Genomic DNA, 23553 nt, shown 5'->3' with positions numbered 1-23553 from the left:
GGGCTGAGTATGTGACCATACCTGTATTATTGTGTTAAAGTATTAATGCTGTTAAACCTGTAAAGGCACTGGAAACGCCCAGATTGTTTATTAGCACGGATCTAAAGTAGCTTGCAACCACTCAATCCATTATTAAGCATTTAATAAACAGAAGGAGCACTATTTCTGCTCTGGTTCGTTAAAACTTCAAATTAAAGGAGTCTGCGTGATTTTCTTGATTAAAAGTTGACAGGATATGTTGCACGCCCAGTGCATGAACAATCCACTACAGGAGTCTGTCCTCCTTAAACGTCTCCTGAGTTTAAGAGTGTGCTCAGAGCAATAAAAGTACGTGCAAATCTTGATAAGATGCTTGCCTTGCTGACTGGATGTCTCAGAATTTTTTAATGTTGAATTCTTATCAGGGGCATGCACAGGAATTTAAATTGGACCACTATTGGTGGGGCACTGTGGCAATGCACCCTGCCCGTGTGTGGTGTATTAATGTTGGGGTATATCATTGGTACATGGGATATAAATGGTTGTGTGTAACACAAGGGATTTAAAATGTATATTTGTATTTAGGCATGAGGATTGCACATCACTCCACATGCAGATTAAAAAGTATATGGCGTGTGGAGACAGGACTGCACTAATTTAATTCACATGCAGTTGTACCGAGATTCCAACTGAATGATTGATTAGCAATCGAGTCTTGCTACAGCTGAATAAAAGCAGCATGTTTCACTCACTCAGGGTTGAGTGTTCGGCGATGGAAAACGGGTGTGGAGGAGAAAACAAAATAAATAATTGATTTGATTCACCTTGTTTGTTTGTTCATCCACTTTTTTGTTTAGTGTTAGTCCGTTTTGTTTGTCTATTTATTTTGGCATCAAGTGTTGTGTGCTGTTTTTGTTTAAATCTTTTGTTTTGCAATAAACCGGCACAAGCAAGCCTGTTAACCAGATCAATCGCAGTGCTGTGTTTTCTTCTGGTCTGACGTCATCACTGAAGCCAGCCTGTCACAGGCATATTAAACAAATCATATATTTCTATACAAATAATTATAGGGAAAAATCTTTTGTAGCAAAAGTTTTGTTTTTGCAGAGGAGGAAAAAAAGTTACAAGAAATAGATTTCTACAATTATTTATTTCAGCAATTTTTTTGCAAAACTCCAAACATGCTAATTCAAAAGTATTCATACCCTGACAAGCCTTTGGCAATAATAACCTCTTTAAATTAGCTTTTGGCATGATTCTTTTATAGAATTTTGACCATTCCTTAACGCAAAATTGTTCCAGTTCATTCAAGTTCTGAGGACTTTTCTTGTGCACAGCCTTCTTCAATTCATACCCAAGATTCTCAATTGGATTTAGATTGGGACTTTGACTAGGCCATTCCATAACCTTGACTTTATTCTTCTATAAACATTCTGAAGCAGATTTTGATGTGTGTTTGGATCATTGTCATGTAAGTCCAGTTGCGCTTTTAAACCAAGTTTTGCAGCAGAGGGTTTCAGATGATTGGCCAATATTTTTGTTATGCTATGAAACTCATTGTACCGTGTATAGAACGTAAATTTCACATGCCATTGATATCTTCAAGGTGCTTGTATTATTTCCCAGGAAGTTCTGACTTACCCATTCTTCAATTAACAAATAATGTTTTTAAAAAGGTTGAAATGTATTTTAAACCAAATTTTGTTACAAATGAAACTGGTGGAGCGATATTGTTTGGTTTGTTGTTGTGATCAAACATTCTAAGGGCATATATGGATTACATTCCTCTACCTCAACCAATCACAACGCAGGGAATCACTGAATAGCCTACTTTTTTTTGTCATTAGTCAGAAATCGAAAATGTTCATTTTTGTTCTAAACACAAATATCCCCAATTTAAATAAACAACACATTTGGTACATTTTTAAAACAATTTATTAATGCATTCAACAACAAAATCTTTAGATTACCTAAAGCATACTCCCAAGTATTGTGTTACATTTTGAAGAAAATGTTAGCAAAATAGATTTTAAAATGCTCTTTAAGGTACCATGTGTATGGAAAAATAAAAGAGCAGGTTAAAGGTGCAAAGCAAGTATAATTAATACACAATTAAATACAGCTCAGTGAGTGCAAGTTACAGCAGCTTCAGTGTGTTAAATTGTTTTAAAAAATGGTGATTTTAGTGCAGAATTATCGTGAGCCAATAAGCTTCCTGCTCTGGCAGGCTTCTATTAGCCTTCAGCAACAGGGAATATTGCCTAAATAGTACACTTGTCATGCAACATACCTGGTGGACATTCTTAGGTTCATCAAGCTTGCATGCGGGTATTTTATCAGCATTCTGTGTTCTCTCAGTAAAGTTTTTCATCTAACTGTCATCTAACAGGCCAGTCAGAAAAATGTTTATTGCTTGTACAATACAGTTAATAGTAGATTAAGTTAACATTTTCAAGATATAAGTGAGCTATAAGGCATTAAACAAGCTCTTATTTATAAACTACAAAACGTTTTCTTTATATCGCCTCCACAGTCGTTTACAGTGTTTTCTGACTTCTGTCTTCACACAAGTGAAGAATGCAGATACGCCATATTGTTTAGCCACCTGTTCAAGATATAAGTGAGCTATAAGGCAAAACAAGCTCTTATTTAAAAAAAAAAACGTTTTCTTTATATCGCCTCCACAGTCGTTTACAGTGTTTTCTGACTTCTGTCTTCATATACAATGCCTGTTAAAATAAATAATGCAAAAAAACAAACAAAAAAAAAAAAAAAACAATGATTGTCATTACAGAATATACAATGCCACAATATACAATACATCTGAAGACAAAGTTATTATATACTGTGAATTTCAAAACTAGAAGCTCTAGTATGGAGAAAAGCACTGCAGCTGCACAATCCAGTATTTAAAGTAAGCAGCACTGAGAAGCATAAAATCCTCAATTCTCTACATTTCCCTGCTGTGTGCAACATATTTTAAGTTTCTTTTTAAATTTATTTCCTATGGTTTTTGCTTTACATTTTTGACATTTTTTGTCCATATTCATAAAAGTTACCGTCTCCTTTACCATGCCAGTAATATGTTTAACATGACAGTATTTTATCGGGTGATGCATAAAGGCCATTTACCTTCCTAAAACTTCACTCATCATGACGTTAGAATAACGTGACCTTAGACACCAATGTTCTCTAGCATATTATTCGTCTGATTCACACATCTATACTGTACCATTAATTGACCTATACCGGCATCATAATTAACACGTGCCTCAGACCATGCATAGAATGAGATGCGTCTTTACGGTATAATTTCCTAGAATAATTTCTGCATTTAGGAACATGTATTTAAGCCAATAATAATATCTATGTTTAATTATACAATAATTATGTAATTTAAGTAGTTTGTTATTTGCAACTCATACATTAAATTTGCTCTATTAACTAGTCTGAACAGGATAGGCTGCTTACTGGTTGGAAAACAAATCACATATGTAGCATACTTGCTCTAGAAAATGCCAGGCTTCGGTGTGCTTGTGTCGACTGTGCATCAAGTTGAGGAAGAAGACACAGCAGATCTGAGCTGTCACTTGCTCTATATTACTTTGATGATGTGATTCGTAGCAGGTATTGATTTAACAGGTGCACAATTATTCACCTTTTTGGAGAACTAACATCTCCCCGTATTAATGCGTTCTAACTCAATGCATGATTAGGATGTTGGCGAATTTTATTTTTCATTAGTTAATTTTTTTTTTCTTTCCTATAGTATATTCATCACTGCCGTGCACAGAAAGCTAGAAAGCTGTACATACCATTTTGTAGTTTCCACATACTTAACGAAAACCTGACAAACTGAACAATGTGACAGTTTGAAATACTGTATACTATTACTACTTTTGCGACATCATTTTGTAGTTTCTTCGATTACACGATGTTAAATAAAAGCTGTAAATTATGTTCATATTGATTTTTTTTTTTTTAATTGTTTCAATGCTACAATTCTAGGTGATGTAAAACTTTTAGCAAAAACTTATTCGTGTCAAACGGGATTGTTAGTTAGTTCAAGAAGTTGAAACTACAAATAAATTGCAATATGTAGCGTTTTCTAACCAGATTTTGCTAAGAAACCGAGTAGTATTGCGTGTATTTTTCAATCTAGCTGTATTTATCTCTTTTAGTTTAAGCTTTTTGTATGGTAAGGTGTACTGTATGAAAAACAGATTTGAGATGTTATTGTATGTATTGTTTTTAAATGAATTGTGCAGGTATTTGCAAACTGAGGGAAAACAATAACAAATAAAAGCATAGGCAATTCTTCTGCCATTTAACAATTACTCTATTTTGATGTAATTGTGTAGTGCTGTCTTTCTTAATATTATGAGAACCAGAGCTTGCTGATGCTCTTGTGCCTTGTATACTTCCTTCCTTTTTTTCACAACTAAAAGTAAAATATCATGAGCTGGGACAACACATTACATTTTTGGTGATTACTTTTTCAGGAAGGCACAATACAACTATTAATGTATTTTTTTTTTTTTTATATACAGAATATATTAAGGTTAAAAAACAGGGTAACAAAGTTGACCCTGTCTTGGTACAGTGCACTTTGAAGAGCAAAAACAAAAATATAGAGTTTAAATTGTCTTCCTTGAAATCAGAATGATGGGAACAGCAGACAAGTTTGTCTAATTCTGGATGGCCCTGAGCTTCTATTACAGTTTTAACATGTGTGTTTATAAAAATCATTTTAATGCACTACTGTAAATTTATTAAAAACAGAAAAATATTTCTATAGTTCTGCCAAAAAAACTGGATGGTTCTCCTGCATACAGCTATGTTTTATATTACTACTGCAGTATATCGTCTTGATAACACTAAGACTATTATTATATAATATATATATTATAATATATATATATATATATATATATATATATATATATATATATAATATATATATATATATATGCACACACACACACACACACACACACACACACTACCATTCAAAAGTTTGGGGTCACTTAGAAATTTCCTTGTTTTCCATGAAAAATACATGAAATGACTTTGAATAGGAAATATAGCAAAATGAATAGGAAATATAGTCATTGACAAGGTTAGAAATAACGATTTTTAATTGAAATAATAATTGTGTCCTTCAAACTTTGCTTTCGTCAAATAATCCTCCATTTGCAGCAATTATAGCCTTGCAGACCTTTGGCATTCTAGTTGTCAATTTGTTGAGGTAATCTGAAAAGACTTCACCCCATGCTTCCTGAAGCACCTCCCACAAGTTCGATTGGCTTGATGGGCACTTCTTACATACCATACGGTCAAGCTGTTCCCACAACAGCTCAATAGCGTTGAGATCCGGTGACTGTGCTGGCCACTCCATTATAGACAGAATACCAGCTGACTGTTTCTTCCCTAAATAGTTCTTGCATAGTTTGGTGCTGTGCTTTGGGTCATTATCCTGTTGTAGGAGGAAACTGGCTCCAATCAAGCGCCGTCCACAGTTAATGGCATGGCGTTGCAAAACTGAGTGATAGCCTTCCTTTTTCAAGATCCCTTTTACCCTGTACAAATCTCCCACTTTACCACCACCAAAGCACCCCCAGACCATCACATTGCCTCCACCATGCTTGACAGATGGCGTCAAGCATTCCTCCAGCATCTTTTCATTTGGTCTGCATCTCACGAATGTTCTTTGTGATCCAAACACCTCAAACTTAGATTTGTCTGTCCATAACACTTTTTTCCAATCTTCCTCTGTCCAGTGTCTGTGTTCTTTTGCCCATCTTAATCTTTTCTTTTTATTGGCCAGTCTGAGATATGGCTATTTCTTTGCAACTCTGCCTAGAAGGCCAGCATCCCGGAGTCACCTCTTCACTGTTGACGTTGAGACTGGTGTTTTGCGGGTACTATTTAATGAAGCTGCCGGTTGAGGACCTGTGAGGCGTCTGTTTCTCAAACTAGACACTCTAATGTATTTGTCCTCTTGCTCAGTTGTGCACTGGGGCCTCCCACTCCTCTTTCTATTCTGGTTAGAGCCAGTTTTCGCTGTTCTGTGAAGGGAGTAGTATATAGCGCTGTACGAGATCTTCAGTTTCTTGGCAATTTCTCGCATAGAATAGCCTTCATTTCTCAGAACCAGAATAGACTGACGAGTTTCAGAAGAAAGTTCTTTGTTTCTGGCCATTTTGAGCCCACAATTGCTGATGCTCCAGATAATCAACTAGTGTAAAGAAGGCCAGTTTTATTGCTTCTTTAAATCAGCACAACAGTTTTCAGCTGTGCTAGCATAATTGCAAAAGGGTTTTCTAATGATCAATTAGCCTTTTAAAAATAAACTTGGATTAGCAAACACAACGTGCCACTGGAACACAGGACTGACGGTTGCTGATAATGGGCCTCTGTACGCCTAAGTAGATATTCCATTACAAATCAGCCGTTTCCAGCTACAATAGTCATTTACAACATTAACAATGTCTACACTGTATTTCTGATCAATTAGATGTTATTTTAAATGGACAAAAAATGTGCTTTTCTTTCGAAAACAAGGATATTTCTAAGTGACCCCAAACTTTTGAACGGTAGTGTATATATAAAATCTAGTAAATGACAAAACATCCTAGACTTTGGCCTTGAGTTTAGTGGCCTTTGTGTCCTCTACAAATGTACTGAACTCAGTACACTTTGGTCTTGTCCTTTCTTTTGCCATCTTAGAACCAAGCAGCACTATAGCGTGAATAACGGTTTATACTGGATCACAAAGCCAGGGACAGTATGATGTGGAGAATCACACCTTTTTACTAAGCAGATGCAGAGCTTGATATAAGATAACCTAAATTTACTTTTCCATATATTGTCATTATATAAATAGATTACTAGATGAACATACATAAAATTCTATGTTAACATTACTACACAGGACCACATCGAGTGACATTCACATTTGTGAAAATACAATACTCCATGAACATATTTTTTTCCTACTTTCAATATACAACTAGAAACTCACTAATGCCATTTGAGGAGATGCTCATCTGTTCAGTTACTGTATCTATGTTTGTACCAAACTAATGCTAACAAAGTAATTCTAAAACAAATATCATCAATTAACAGCATGCATGCTTAACAACTAATGATTGCAAATAATAGAATATTCATGACAGAACATACTTATCTGCTGAAGAGTTCCTTTTTGATGCAGGATTTGAAGGTAGTGTACCTCTGTACAGTTTTGTACCCCTTATGTAGTCATAAAACGTTGCGGAAGCATACAAAGGAAGCATAGCAGTGGCCAGTGGTATGTAGAGACAAAGTGACCAAGTGATGAAAGTGACAGAACGAGAAGAAAACATGGCAAAACAAGTATGTTAGTTTTTGGTTAATACAGAATTGGTTATATTAAAGAATCACATTCTGTTAGCATTAAAAGTTAACTAGCTGACAAAAACACTGCAACATAATAGTTTTAGCCATACAGGATTCCAGTACCATACATTTACAAGGCAAGGAATTGAAAGTAGAAACAAATTATCACACTTCACTCAAGCAGACTCCTTCTCTCCTGCAAAATGTATATTATTCAATATCAAAACAGTATTTCAAATGATCATGTTTTGTAATGTGCAAAGTACTGACAAAAAGTAATGGCTTAGCAGTACTTAAGGGTTAAGAGAAAAAGACCACTAGGTGGTAGTAAGGTACAATATACAGGAAACACTAGCACTTTCAGAAGAAACTTTCCAGCCAATATTTCTGTGATGCATAAACTCAGAGGAAAAAATAAAATACATAAGTGGTCAAATGTGTATAAAGGCCCAGAATCATTCCCAAACAATCTATTACAATTTGTACATTGCTGTGCCGTGGGGAAGCAAACGAAAAAGAGAACAGAGAAAGCATTGCCCAATAACGTAGTGATGTATTAATTAATTTCACCAAACAGCACTTTCAGTTAGTATTGATGCCCACATTGCCATGAAATATAGAACATATATTGTTAAAGAACTAGAGTATTGGCATATATTCTGGTTAGATTGTGGCCACAGACTCTTGTTCAATTCTAGGTTTTTACTTTATAATAGTTTTACTTTTCAAATGTTTCTGTTGTCTCCACAGATGGGAAGATGAAAAATTAGGATCCAATTAAACAAATGTATAAATCTCATCAAGGTTTTTTTATTTTGCTAATTAGAAAGAAAAAAAAAAACAACAATTTATCAATATAATTTTTATATCAGTTTCAGAACTAGGTTAGTTAGATGCAGAATTATTAATTCTAAAATTACACTTTGTAACACAATTTTTGTTTCTGGGTAGTTTTCTTTAAGTGTTATTTCCTAATTGCTTATGCCTCAAAAGTATAGAAAATGGCTATTATTCCCCACAAACTTTGCTTTTGTGACCAGGACAGTGATATTTTGAAATATCACTATTTCTAATGAGAAAACGGGAGCTTTTGTGTCTTTTCGTTCACATAGAGTCAGAAAAAAACACATGAATCCAAATTAACATGTATTTATACTAAAGTAATACTAAAATGACTACAAAAGATTTAGAAGTGAGTAGTTTTGAGATTTACGATTATACTGTAAATTTACAGTATAATCGTAAATCTCGAAAAACTACTCACTTCTAAATCTTTTGTTTCAAAATATCACTGTCCTGGTCACAAAAGCAAAGTTTGTGGGGAATAATAGCCATTTTCTATACTTTTGAGGCATATGCAATTACTTACTACCCAGGAACAAAAAAAAAAAAAAAAATTGTTACACGGTTTTATTTATCATAATCCAGGAGTGCAAACCAGTTTGAAAATTGGTGCTAAACCGTTTTGAGTTAGTGCTAAATTATCAAACGAGTTTTGCAGATGAGTGTGGACGGGTCATGTGAGTAGTCCAGACCCAATGAGAAACTATCATCATCTATGTTTGCTAAGGAATACAAAAAAATTAAATAAAAATACAAATTAAATGTGTCTACTAAGGCCAGAATGAAATTTTGTGCCAAATGTTCTCTCCTGAAATCTATGTTGTGTACTTATAAACAACCTAACCTATATTCTTACATTATCATGTACACATACTTTGGTTCTCAGTAAAAAGTTTTTGGCTTCGAATACAAGTAAGGTATCATCAGTATTGGATTATATATTATAAAAACGACTTACCCGAGAACCCCTGTGCAGCCTGTCCTTCATGATTCCAATAAACTCTTTGTAACTTAGCTGCTCATCTCGGTCGACATCGAAGATTTTGAAGACAGTGTTCACCAAGTGCTGGGATAGTTTTAATCCTGTTGCTACATAAACTGCACGCTTGAACTCATCTATATAAAATATATAAAAACACACACATATATATATATATATATATATATATATATATATATATATATATATATAGAGAGAGAGAGAGAGAGAGAGAGAGAGAGAGAGAGAGAGAGAGAGAGAGAGAGAGAGAGAGAGAGAGAGAGAGAGAGAGAGAGAGAGACACACACACACACGTTGACTTCACTGGCTTGTCCTTTGTCAAGACATGTGTGAGGAGTTTACAAGCAAAATTCCTAACACATCCATGCACAGCATCATCAGATTTAAGAAATGAGTTCCAAGGATACAGGTTTCAATAGATTTGTCAATCCAGGGTTAGTGGGCCACCGTGTGCTATATTCAGCGTGTAACAGATGTTTTGTAACAAATAATTATGCAAAGTCTCAATTAGGGGGTATAATTCTAAAGATATAGCCTTACATGGCTCAGCTACTCGGCACCACAGTATTTAAAATATTCCTGTAACAAATGCAAAAAAAAAAAAAATGCTGTAAGTGGCTTTACAAAAATGTCAAAACATACAGATGGAATAGAAAATATTTAAAGTTAAAACTATGTTTTCCTTTATCAGGATAAACCCATTAAAAGAAAATGTAATAAAATAAAAATTCACCATACCTTGTCCAATTGATCGGTTTGCAAAATTGTACATTTGCATTGCAATTGCAAAATCCTCCAAGTTGTTCAAGAACTGGAAGAATGATCTAAACTCATCAAATGTGAGACCCTACATAAAAAATAAAAAAAATAAAAAATAAATTTTATTTTTAAATGGAAGGGAAGTTTTACATAGTAATAACATCATCAGCTTGAGAAAACATGCGGTAAATACTGGAACCAAATAACTACAAGAAGTGAAATGTCTGAACATCAGATAACATTAGGTTATTATCATAACCCTGGTGCCAAAATAGAAATGTAACCATTACCATATGGGTATTTACCTCTTAAAGACCCGAAACCTGAATAAGATATATCAAAGCTGCTTGCAGAGTGGTGCTGCAGTCATGGCCCACCTCCGAGTGCATTAAAGTACTGTGCTCGCAGATCTCAGCAGCATTTTTCCTTCAAGCCTGCTGCAATCATGGAGGTAGCAACCTTGAAGGCTTGAATGGCTACATTCCTATTTCATGGAACCAGGTTTATGATACTAACCTAATGTTCCCTATCAAGTACCAAATGTAACCATTACCGTATGGGTGAGTGTACCAAAGCCATCGTAACGGCAAGATTGGAGAACGACTGGAATGCTACAACGGTAAGCCGAGAGGTTGCCTTGTGAGTTACCACACAAAACCCCGTAAATGTTTTCAGTTAGGGCTAAAACACTGAGGGAGAACTCACCTCTTCGCCTGTGTTGTAAGGGTTAACTGAGAAGCCGCCATTAACACTCTAGTTCCAAAGCCAGGGTTTTGAGGATCCACGACATTCAGTCTGTAGAACCTAGTAAGGTATGGGGAGTAGCCCACGCCGCTGCATTGCATATGTCCTTGACAGATGCATCCTGGAATAAAGCCCACAGAGTTGCTATGCCCCTGGTGGAATGGGCAGTGAGCTTTTCTGGAAGGGGCAAGTTGTCCAGCTCATAGGCAGTCCTGACTGTGTCTGCTCTCCATTTGGATAGCATCTGCTTAGACAGGGCTTGACCATAGGATTTATCCCCATAGCAAACAAAAAATGGTTCTGAATGCCTCCAACTTTTCATCCTGTTAACGTAGTATGCTAGAGCCCACACTGGGCAGAACGTATGGAGCTGTCACTCCCTGTCAGACTGGAAAGAAGGTGGATGGAAAGCCTCCAATTCCACAGACTGGTTGACATGAAATGCTGAGATTGTCTTCCGCAAAAAGGCAGGGTTGGTACGGAGCGTAACCTTTGTCCTGGCCTCTGTAAAAATTAAGCAGGCTTTTGCAATAGAGAATGCCTGAATCTCAGTCACCTGCTTTGTGCAGGTAATAGCAAGCAAGACAGCCGCTTTGAGTGAAAAATATTTTTTAACTCAGCTGAATGCATGGGCATTCATGAGTGCATTATGCGCCACGTTTAACCTCCAGCAAGGAACAACGTCCTTCACAGGTGGCCAAAGCCGCCGAGCCCCTTTCAAAAATTGCCCCATACCTTGCACCCCCCTGCCATTCCACACAGCACCCTAGCCCCATGGTGACAACCTCCCTTCAGATGAGACTGCCCAGCGCTATGCCGAGGCGTAGATGGGCAGACTGTTTCCACCAAGAGAACACCTTTAGACAGTGACAAGACACTGTCAATAGAGGTTTGCAGTTCAACATAGGCTGAAAAACCTTGCTGCTGAACCAGGCCTGCAGAGGGCGCACGCGCAGGAGACTCAAAGGAAGGGTCTGGGAAGCTGCTGCCATCAAATTCAGAAGTTTCTGGAACGTCACTACTGTGAGAGCTCTGTTGAGCTGAAAGTGCCCTAAACAGGTGGCTATTCTCTACACAAATGACTATAAGTAACTAAACATCTGAGACGATGACTAATAATAATAATAATAATAATAATAATAATAATAATAATAATAATAATAATAATAATAAAAAAAGGAAACCCAATTTTTTTGTAAATCTAAAGCAGTTTTATTACCAAAACAATATCAGTTATTTTTTATTCTCTGTTTGCTTCTGTAAGTTACCTGTAGATTTGCAGAATGTTTGATAAAAGATTACATGTAAAAATCAGCAGTTGGTGTGTGCTTCGATCCTGCTTTATGCTAATTAGCCATCATTTTTTAGAATAATTTAATATACCAGTATTTATTTATTTCTTGACAACCCCGCCCATTGTTTAGCAATGCCGTTCAGGTTACTGCAGGTAATTTAAATATTTACCAAAAAGCTTCGGGAAAGTTGACAGAATGTATTATAGCATTCCTAAATAACTTGTCTAAAAAAAAGTCTTTAAACAGTGTGAAACAGCAAGAAAGCATGTATCTTGTACCTTTTCTTCTGAAATCCTCTGCCGTACGCTATCTAGATAGCTGCTTATGTTCTCCACATTTGTGTAACGTAACAGAATGCGAGCAAAGTCTTCTTCACTAATGGTAGTCATCCCTTTGGAGTAGGTTAGGAACTCAATCTCCAGAACCTCTGTCTGCAGATTATCCATAAATCTAAAAATCAGTTAAAATTAAGGAAAAACAAACATGATTGGCAATTTTCTCCTTAGCTGAAGTAATCTGCAGACAGCAATATATTTCTATAGTGACAATATTAATATAACTACTACTTTCTACCAATCTCTGAACAGTGGCATAGTGGAAATTGGTGCAGATATAATTTACAGCAGTTCCAGTGGCATGATGAGAGTCTTTATTTTTCTTAATATTACCCAAAGCTCCAACACAGACAGACCTGGTCAGGTTTACAGAATTTACTAGAATACAAGAATTCTGAAAAAAAAAAAAATGTATTACAGAAACATTGTAGTGGCATCATGTCTTATGTCATGTGTTAATTTTTTTTTACATTTTTGCAGAATTACACACCTGTAAAAGTCGTCATAGTTGAGCTCAGCTTTCCCTTTCTTTCCAAAGAAGTGCATCAGGAGCGTCGTGTCTACCATCATACTCTCTTCCGCACGCTGAAAAAAGAGGATGATTTGAAAACTTTCATTGGGATTTCAGAAATGGGAAAATAATCAATGACCTGACACATTACAATGAGAAACACAAATCAAGATGATTAGGAATGCAAACAAATATATTAATTGCATACACACACTAAATATACAGGCACAAACAAAGCAATAACTGAAATGTAATAATACAAATATACTACTTTGTTACAGAATCCAAAACATGTTCAGAAAAACAACAGTTGCTAATAATTAGGTTGAAAGTATTTTTTTTTTCAGAATTGGATTCAACTAGTTTGCTTTTCTATCAGTAGTTGGTAATATAAAAAACAAAATCACTGGAATCAAGATTCAAACAAATTAATTTTCAACATATCATTATCAGCATATACATATTATTAAGTGTGCGATTATCTGGTGGTGGTGTTTTTTCTGCCGAATGTAGAACAAAGACATGAATACTCAAAAGCATTTTCCCAAAAATCTGGAAAACACTACTTGACAAGTTAAACAAATGTAGCACAGATAATCACAATTAGTCTGTTATAGCATTCAAGACCAATTTTTACACTAAATGTAACACAAAATGTTAGGTGTTCATAAGCTGAACAGTTTGTTTTCCATGTTCAAGTTGCAAAAAAGCAACTCATGCCAATGTATTCACTGCCAAACTGTCTTTCTATGTAACCAAAGCATTACAAATTATCCACATCATGCTCCTTCTCTACCTCTAGCCAAAAATCATACCGTTACAATGTTTAAAATAAGAGACATGAACATAGTGAGCTAAATTGAATTGAATGTGCTTCATAAATTACAAATAAATTATTTCAATTGTGATCCTAAAGAAAAAAAAGATAACATAGCACAACATTAGAAAGTTCCTGAATATGGTCATATTGTTCCTCCAAAGAGTTCTGGAGAAACAACAACAGGTGAATTAATTGAAATCATACAATTTCCAATCCCTGGCAATCCCAGCCTGTCCTGTAAAGTTGTACTGTAAAATTATACTTTCACTAGATAAGAGGAGGCAATCAAACATCCTTTCTGAACTGGTGTTCCATAATAAATTCCTGTAAAGTCTGATATATTGTTTGTTACACAATAATATGCATTTTAGAAGATATCAGCCATGCAAGCAGCAGGTAGAATATATTTATTTTATTTGCTACTAGTTTCATAAATCTCACAGTACATCTGGCATGAGGCCTTAAAGTTCTAGTTTCCACCCTTCCACAGTCTGTGCTTTGAACACAGAACATTAAGAACTGGACAGGACAACTGACAGAAAAAAATAGAATATGAAACCAAACAAGAGACAGTCGATATATTATAAATGTTAATGAAACTCATTAAAAAAGGGAATACAAACTATCGTTTTAGAAATGGAACAAACAAAATCCAATCAAAACAGTTTGTGATGTGAAGAAATTAAATACATGACATTGGGTTTACAATGAAGAAATTAGGGTTTTAACGGATACATAAATTATAAAATGGTCCAATTATAAAAAAAAAAATCAATAAAAAAAAAAAAATCAATAAATTAAATTTGAATAAAAAACTAAAGAATGACCAGACAGAGGCATATTGTACCTCTGCAAGGTCTGAAAAGAGTGCCTGGCTTGTGCTGCGTCTCAGTATATCCCAGTAGCTTCTAGGGGCATACTCCTCAGTATCTTTAAGAACCTGTAGAAGTTTTAAGAGGCATAACTATTAGAACTATCAAAGTAAATAAAGGAACGAAGACAAATATTGCACTGCATGTAACATCGGATTACTCTGACTACACTGGGAATGCATTATACCTTACAAAAAAGATTACAGATAATTACTGGAAGTACAAATATTTTCTTTAAAAGGACAATCTGATGGTGGTTAATTGCATACCATATTAAAACCTCTGGCAATAAAAAAATACAAATAAAAAAGTCCACCTGCCGATCAACAGAAATATAAGGTTGACAAGTGAAACCTGTCAAAACCTCAGAAATCAACCACGAAAAGTTCAGATACCATCCATGAAATTAAACCACTGACAAAGATGATTTGTATTTTGTGAGTGGCTTGTTAATTTACCAGTAATTGATTTATAGTAAACCTATTTGATAAGAAAAACAACAATAATAATGCAATAATTGATATATCCTAAAAAAATGTACATGTGTAACTTGCTCGGTTTTGTATTGGTATTTTCTTTTCTTTTTTCTTAACAATCTTTTCTGCCTGCAGGTAAAAATGAAAACTGTCACACCTGATAAACACCACTTTTACAATGTGCGTCATCATTTTCAGGGATAGATTTATGGCATTATGCCTCAGCTAATTAAGGGAATATCATTTAATGCACAGTGATATTCCTATCTAATATCATAAAAGCTCTAAATGTATAATAATAATAATATATAGGGAAAAGCCCAACTGCATTTTTAAATGGAAATGTCATGTGAGCATGAAAAGGTTTTTGTTTTTATGCGCCTCAAAAACTAATGTTATGAATTAAAGAGACAATCATAGATGCTTAAAAGTAATGTTAAACTGCCTAATTTAATGTATATGTTCAGATTATTTGCATCCACTCATTCTTGAAGTTTTAAACATACTTGAATGTTACTATGTTTTAAACGTAAACATAAAATACAAAGAAAGAGACAACATAGCACTTTTCAAAACAAAGCATGGTGGTCCTAAAATGCTCCTCCTACAAGGGTCTTTTAAGATTAACTTGGCTATCATGTCTCAAAGAAACTTGTTGATACAGGTAACATATACACCACCTGTTTTACAGTTAGAATCATGTTTCTCAATGCAAGACAATGGCCATTACATTTCAAGTGGTCCTTGATTGAGCTTTGACTGATCTGAAGTGTTCCCATTTCTGAAAACCAAGCCTTCATGTGGGTCTGGGGTGAGTTACTTGAGCTCTTGTTTAACAGATTTTAAAAGACAGAAAAAAAAAAAAACACAATTTTTCATGACTGTGAACGTTGGTTTCTATCATAGTGTATTTTATTTCTACCTCCTGGGAGCTGATTGGTTGTCTAACGTGCAGTAAAGGTTATACATTTTGTAAAAACGTTATTTCTTAACTGTGATTTTTGAGTTTGCTGAATATGGGCATGGTCAGTGTTCTAATACCACAGTAATTACAGTACAAAAAAATAATTTCAAAATAAAAGTTTACACAGGTCTAAATGTTAATTTTACTTATAAACCTGGACATTTTTTATTAAAATGTTTTTATCCAAGATACTGGACTTATTTAGTCTGGAAAACCGTGCTTAATAAAGCAGAGACCCAATAACAGGCGATTTTATGTTTAAGAAATCAGTGATTTCTGTTCCCACCGCACTGTACCCTTGTTCAATACATAAAATGGATCGGTTTGTGGTGTGTGGAAAAAATCATCTTGTGTTGGTGCATTATCGTCTAAAAAACAGAGTCCAGAAATACAAAGAAAGCTACTTGGAAACTTAATTTACCTTTATTGGCACTGAAGATGGACCTCATTCTCAGTGTGTCGTCTGTGGTGATGTACTGGCTAATGACAGACTATTTATTAAAAACAGCCAGAGTAATATGTGTTTTTTAGTCTGTAGTAATTATGGTAAGATTTTCTTCCGAAAAACTAAGTTTATCAAAATTGAAGTAAAAGTGAAGTTAATAAGATGATCCATTTTAAAAAAGGTACCAGGCATGTGTGTTTTTTTTTTGTTTGTTTGTTTTGATTTTTCAACATTGGAATTAGGTGTGATGTTGTATGCACAAGATGACACCTGTACACAGGATAAGATGTAGTGGTATTTTAGCAAATACTTCACTGTGATTGGTTGATTTAAAATTCTTGTTGTTGTGGTGGTGGTGGAGGGGGCTCCAAGTAAAAAAAAAATAATAAAATTGCTAAGGTGCAGTGTGATTAAAAAAAGGTTGAGAACCCCTACAATAAATAATTGGGTGGACAATAAGAAGATGATAAAACAAGTACTTGTAGCAGTACTGAGACTTGAAGATGTCTTAAAAGTATAACCTAGATGACATTTTGTACAGAAGCTTATCTATACAACAGTGCAACCTGACAAAATGTCTACCAGGTGGTAGTGGTAGTTGCCTTGAAACTTAACTGCAAGTTGCAACAAAACAGAGTTGACAAAAAAGCATTCTACGGTATTTCCACAAATCACCTATACTGTACATTAAGATTGGGGCACATTACTTGTAGATAAGAAACTTTAAATACTCTGCCACATTTATATACAAAATTAGATTGAAGAGGGTATATGCATTATTTACTTAATTACTAGCACGAGTAAATACTACAAATTTAAAATTAAAATATAATTTAAAAACATCACCCATACATGAACACATTTCAGCTATGAATATAGTATTATTATAGTAGATAGTATATATTAGTTTAACATGAAATACATACGTTGTTTATAGGAGCAAACTGATATCCATAAAGTTGCAAATTCTTACACAGAGTAAAAGAAGGATGCAGTCAGATTTCAGAATACATCATGCGATAAAAGAAGGAAGAAGGAAGAAAATAAAACAAGTTAGAACATGCAAGGCATTAGTCCAACATTTAACTGATTACATCAAAGACACAACCAGCACATGTCCTTGTACATATCAGTGCTTTGAGAACAGTTTCATATACTGTTAAAAGAGTGTAGCTACAGATAGACAGATTGAACAGGAAGACCTACAGAATGCCTACAGATGTATTTTTTACCAAAGACAATTCTGGTAAATAATATTTCAATCAACATGCCTTATTTTGTTTAAATTCATTAGACATGGGATATTTTGGCATGCAAACATGGGGTAATTAACTAAGTTTAAAAAAAATGTAAATAAATGAAGACTAATCAATTTAGACATAGAAAGCAGAAATAAAAACAAATGTGTTTAAGCCCTTGTAATCACTCACAAAAGCAAAAAGCATACAAAACCCAAACTAAACACCACATCATCAAAAGGACCTAGCACTTGAACACCGGTCCTAGAATCCTTTGAACTACATATCTAGGGCTTATTCACAAAGAGCAAGTGGTGCTTTAACAGCCTTATTTACTCTTTTCTAGACAGACCGAATCAAGATGCATAAATATTGAAGTTACTGTGTTTATTAAATACATATATTTATTTTGCATTGTCAAACTTACATGATTTTCTGGTGTTTTCAAGAAAGCACTTAAATAGTTTGATTTATGTCATGAATTAAAATGCTTTGCTTAACAGCTCAAAAGTAATTAAACTTTTTTTTTTACTTTAATCTTTTGAACTTACAAAATGCTTAAATTACACCTAATTAACTATTTAATAGAATTCATATATCCCTTACTAAAATAAGATGCAGATGCCATGTTTTGAATAAATCTGAATCACTTAAATGTCTTGTATGTGGCTTTTAGTAAAAACAATGTATACAGAATAAATCAAATTGAACTTTTATATTTTAAACCTGTCAAACTGCAATAACGCTCCCAGAAGTAAACTCATGTACTGAACCTTTTAAAATCCTTGCTTTAGAGATCAAAAGGTAACACATTGCTGTGATCATTCTTACCAGCTGTGCAGATTTTTCAGCATCTCCTTTTCTTCCCTTTTTTTCATTTTTCTTTCGGAATATCTCCTGCAGCTGAGTTAAAATAAAAAAAAAATCACTTGTTACCCTGGCACTATATTAGACTGTTTTCTGCCTAAAAGATATCATGTGACCATCTAAAGTCAGTAGTGAACTATACACAATTGTATTTTGTATCAACTAAAATGAATGTTTAAATAACTTGTATTTATTATTAGGTCAGGCCATTTTAGGGCCCATTCATACTTTTCTGGGCAGTTTATTTCAAACCCAACGTGGTTTGGTTTGTTATGAAACATATATGAAGGCTCCAAACTGAATCTGGTTTATTTCAATCAAAACAGTTTAGTTCATATGGGCTTACAAATTGTGTTTAGTTTGGCTGTTTCAGTGCAATGTGAAAGTAAAATCTGTTCAGAAAATGGTGGAAATAAACAAAATTTGAAACATACAAAGTAAATTTAAACAAGCAATATTTATTTGTTAAGTAAGCAATAAGGTTGATGTGTGTTGTACTCTAATATCACCACAGTCATGGTGTGTTGTAAGACACGAGGCAAAGCTTATAAAATGGGTTAATTAAATAGAAAACAAATATTGTTTGAGTGTTTTTTTTGTTTGTTTTTTTAATCACTTTTTCACAATTTAGAATAGACAATTATTTTTAGGCTCAGCTCACAGCTACTACCCTGACGCTGACTTGGGAGTGGCGAAGACGAACACAAGCTGTCATCCGAAGCGAGTGCCGTCAGCCGACAGCTTCTTTTCACAATGCAGACCCACCATGCAGCCACCTCAGAGCTACAGCGTCGGAGGACAATGCAGCTATGGGCAGCTTACAGGCAAGCCCGCAGGTGCCCAGCCAGACTACATGGGTCACTGGTGCATGGTGAGCCGAGGACACCCTGGCCGACCTGAGGCCCCCCCACCCCCAGGCCGCCCTCTGGGAGCTCTCGTCCATGGTCGCAGTGGACGTCCAGGCTATAGTTCGCATCCTGCACTCCACGCAGAGTGCCTTTACCGGATGCACCACTTGGGAGCACTTTAGAACATTTTTTTGATTAACAAAAAAGTATTTATTCCTTCCAAGACTGACCTAAGAAAAAAGTCGCTTAGAGCTTTTTAAAATTAAAAACAAAAATGCATTAAAGAAAGATAATTAAAAGCAAAACATATTTTTACATACACTGAATTGATTAAAAACAAGAAAGAAGCTTTCAATTTTGTAAATCGTCCTGTGTGATCTGGGGGTTGTGGCAGGTGGTATCCATACCGGATTTGCAGTCCCACTTTACAGTGGAAATAAATGCGTTGTTAGCACTCTGGAATACCAGGTCACTAATCAAACTCACTTTGCATTCTAGTGTGGCTGGTTTAGACCAGCTTCTAGTTGACATAGCTTGAAACTGAATAGTCCTGCCACTCTAAACTATGGACGCTGGCATAAAATATGCAGCAGTGGCAGATGAAATACTTTAAAATCAATAAATAACGATTTTTGTTTTAACCAGTCAAACAGGACACCCGATGCCCAGGCAGTGTTCCTTAAGAGTATTTTTTTCTTCTTTTCTTTTTCCGATGTCCCTTAGCTGCGCTTCAGTAAGTTCAAGATGGCTACTTACTTTTTGGTGTTTTATTTCAACACTTGCATTGGTGTTATTGGTGGATGATTCATATTCGTCCAAAAAGTCAAAATTTACATACAGCTGGTCAGTCATATTAATTGCGATACATTTGAATATGGCTTTGGCTACAGTGTTTGTTTTTTTATATATTTTTTTAAAATTCTATTTCATTTAAAAGAAGTGCCGGTCCATGGTGATATGTTTTGACCAATCAGGATAGAGTATTTAAAATTCCCATTTTATAAAGATGACCAATATAATGTTGCATTTAAGTATAATTAATAATGCATCCCACATGCTCTAAAAAACATATGTCAATAACATACTGCACTGAGAAATGTATTAACATTGTGTCAGACATGTAGGACAGTAGATATATATATATATATATATATATATATATATATATATATATATATATATATATATATCATATAAGATGTCACACACACACACATATATATATATATATATATATATATATATATATATATATATACACACATACATACATACACACACACATATATATATATATATATAAGATATGGATATGGTGTGTATATATATATAGATTATATATATGATATATATATATAATATGACTGTGACTGTGTAATTTACATCGGATTTTAACAAATGGTAAACTATGATATCAGTCATCCGATTTTTTCAAAGCCCTGTACATACTTTCAAGAGTTCTAATATATATATATATAATATATATATATATAGGTATCTATATATATATACTATATATAGTATATTATATATATATATATATATATACACACCATACATACCACTAAAAACTCCTTTTTGTCCACCATCTGATTGCCATCAGCATCAAACATCTTGAAAGCTATCTTAAAGCCTGCATGAGGCTCTAAAAGATTAATACAAAACACCTTTGTTAGTATCAGATAAGCAGAGAACAAGGGGTTAAACAAATACACAGCTGGCAGCAAAAAAACACATTGCTTTTTGACACATTGGGAAAGAAGAATACAAGTTTAACCAGCTCTAACCCTTTGGTTACTAAATATCTTGATATCTCTGAATAGATTTTCCTCTTCAAGTACATGCACAAGATTGTAACAAACAATCCATGGTATCAAATTAATAGCAGATGCCCCACCTAGTTGTTCTGTTTAAAAACAGTGGTGCAATGGCAGATTGATCAGTAAGTGTTTTGCATTGACAGCATTTAAAGATTATAAAAATGTACAAAATGGCAAGGTTTTCATGGAAAAATAAAAAGTAGTCAACTTTTTCTCGCGCTGTTTTGGTTGTACCTTTCGGGAAGTGTGGGTTTCCCTGTTGTTTTCTTTTAGGGAGAGAAACTCCTTCCAAATGCAAATAACCAAATTAATATAAAAACACGGGAAGGTATATTTAAATGTCTCTGTCTGAATTCCAATTTGGACTAACGTGACAATTGATATCTGCCAGCTCTCTCAAACTGGGTTTCAACAAAGTTTTTAGGTTCTATTGAAGCACTATAAGTGCAGCCTGCCTCAATTGGCCACCAAAAAAATGTAGCAATAAAGTATGGGAAACAAAACAAAAAACAACATTTCACAAGAAAGGGCTGTGTACTAGCTTTGTATTATTTGCTAAAAATGTTCTGACTGCATACATATATTTATTATACATTGTACATATATAATATATGCAACTTTTCCTACCGTCTAAGATCAAAGTCTTATAGTCTAAGATCGAAGCTAAAATACCAGCACTTTAGGTTAATGATATAGAAATGACTCAGTCAAAATGCTTAGTACAGTACATTTTTTAAATACTGCTAGTAAATCTACAACAGGCTACCCAATTCACCCACATTTCCCACTACATAATATTATTATAATAATAATAATAATAATAATAATAATAATAATAATAATAAAGACCTGAATCCGAATTTCGCAGTGACAGTGCAAGGCTCTCGCCAGTAGAATGTGGTTATATATTTTGTTGCTGTTGGGTATCCATTATACGGTAGTCCATACGAGTTCAACACATTTTTCAGGAGATGCTAATTCACCCGGGACTTTCTGGAACTTCTTTATGTAAGTCTTGCAGGAAGCTGATGTTAAGCCCTGTATTTGTCTTTTTGAAAAAATTCATGGAGCCAACAGGCTTTTTTTTTTTTCATGTTCTAAAACAAATCTTGCTCAATGAATTAGGTTTCAGAGACTTTACTTACTTCTAGGTGGTCGCTCAACCCTGGTGTGGTCGGTAGCCTGCAGAAATAGGACCACTGGCACAAATTCCCAGCTATACTAATTTAGTATATTTTAGTATATAAACATGACATTTTGTGTCCCCATGATAGATGCTACTTAAGGCAAGTGTACAATGAATTACACTGTATTGCTGTGGGACAGAAAAATCTAGACTTAAAGCAATCAGCTAGGTGATGACCAAGCACAAAGATAACAAAAGTGTAAAGGATGAAACTGAAATGTGTGGGTAGTTTAACATTTATACATACTCACTTGTTAAAATGCACAGCAGAAAGAGATATTCAGTGTAGGCAATAATACCTGAAACAAACCATGATTTAATTAAATACATATCAAATTTCTGGACTCAAATGCCATTTTATAAGATAATGTTCTATCCACAGCTTCTTTTTATAAACTATTACATTTTACACTGAATGTGTGTCAAATATGATAGCTGTTTTGCCCAACCACAATAAATGGCTTTTTACGTCTCTCTCGTAATGCAGACCAATGCCATACCGATTTGTATGATGTCACATGTATCCCTGGGACATGACACTACACATTTTAACAATTCTATTTTACATATTAGTGCTGGGACATGTATTCGGATACAAAAATCAGATGTTCGTATTTGACAAAAATACCATGCACTTATTTACCACCTCACCAGAAGTTGCGCGACAGTGGCAATGGAAAATGAAAAACAGCTCCATGTGATATGCAAGATTAATATATTACAAAAACCCTGGCACAAGATCAACCCAGCAGCTCTCGAGTCTCTGTTTAAAAGGTTTTAGACAGCAAAAAGAAAACAAACCAGATTATGCGCACACATGCATAGTGATCTCTATGGAATGCCATCTGGGTCAAAAACGCATTGTGCTGCTTTAGAGCGAGTCTGAATCTCAAAAAAACGGCAAGCATGTCACACTGAAATACCTCGCTTAAACAGTGCCCAGCTTGCTGGAAATGTTGTGTAATGATTTATATATATATTATATATTTTTTGTTGTGACTTTCTGGAATGTAATAAACGAGGACCAAAATGGTGAGTTTTCCCAACTTTATTTTACAATACCATTTCCACGTTTGTTTTATTTGAAGTGTTTAAAGTTAAATTTCAGTTTTCGTTTGCTTGTTCAGCTACAAAAAGGCACAAGCAAACCTCATGTTATTACTTTAAGAAA

At 34.5% G+C, this 23553-nt stretch overlaps 1 protein-coding gene across 5 annotated transcripts in view; it reads right to left on the bottom strand.

Moving 5' to 3' along the window:
* Window positions 1-1896: 1896 nt before the first annotated feature.
* The window catches only part of LOC121298311 (calcium uptake protein 3, mitochondrial-like), a 49956-nt gene continuing 28299 nt past the window's right edge, over window positions 1897-23553 (bottom strand). Inside the window, exons 5-15 of one of the 5 annotated variants that reach the window (XM_041225378.1) lie at window positions 22634-22681; window positions 20939-21021; window positions 18493-18564; window positions 17350-17391; window positions 14514-14606; window positions 12826-12920; window positions 12279-12450; window positions 9941-10049; window positions 9161-9318; window positions 7165-7233; window positions 2495-2584 (exon numbers count right to left, since the gene is read on the bottom strand). In XM_041225378.1, the coding sequence (XP_041081312.1) occupies window positions 7165-7233; window positions 9161-9318; window positions 9941-10049; window positions 12279-12450; window positions 12826-12920; window positions 14514-14606; window positions 17350-17391; window positions 18493-18564; window positions 20939-21021; window positions 22634-22681 (941 nt within the window). In that variant the 3' untranslated portion in view covers window positions 2495-2584. Of the gene's footprint in view, window positions 2585-7164; window positions 7234-9160; window positions 9319-9940; window positions 10050-12278; window positions 12451-12825; window positions 12921-14513; window positions 14607-17349; window positions 17392-18492; window positions 18565-20938; window positions 21022-22633; window positions 22682-23553 lie in introns of all 5 variants that reach the window. The other 4 variants (XM_041225369.1, XM_041225395.1, XM_041225385.1 and 1 more) reach the window with 4 other exon arrangements.

Source organism: Polyodon spathula, chromosome 2 (assembly GCF_017654505.1).
Source record: "Polyodon spathula isolate WHYD16114869_AA chromosome 2, ASM1765450v1, whole genome shotgun sequence".
NCBI lineage: Eukaryota > Metazoa > Chordata > Actinopteri > Acipenseriformes > Polyodontidae > Polyodon > Polyodon spathula.
Note: the sequence above shows the minus strand (reverse complement) of the source record. Positions and strands in the feature narration are given on the sequence as shown.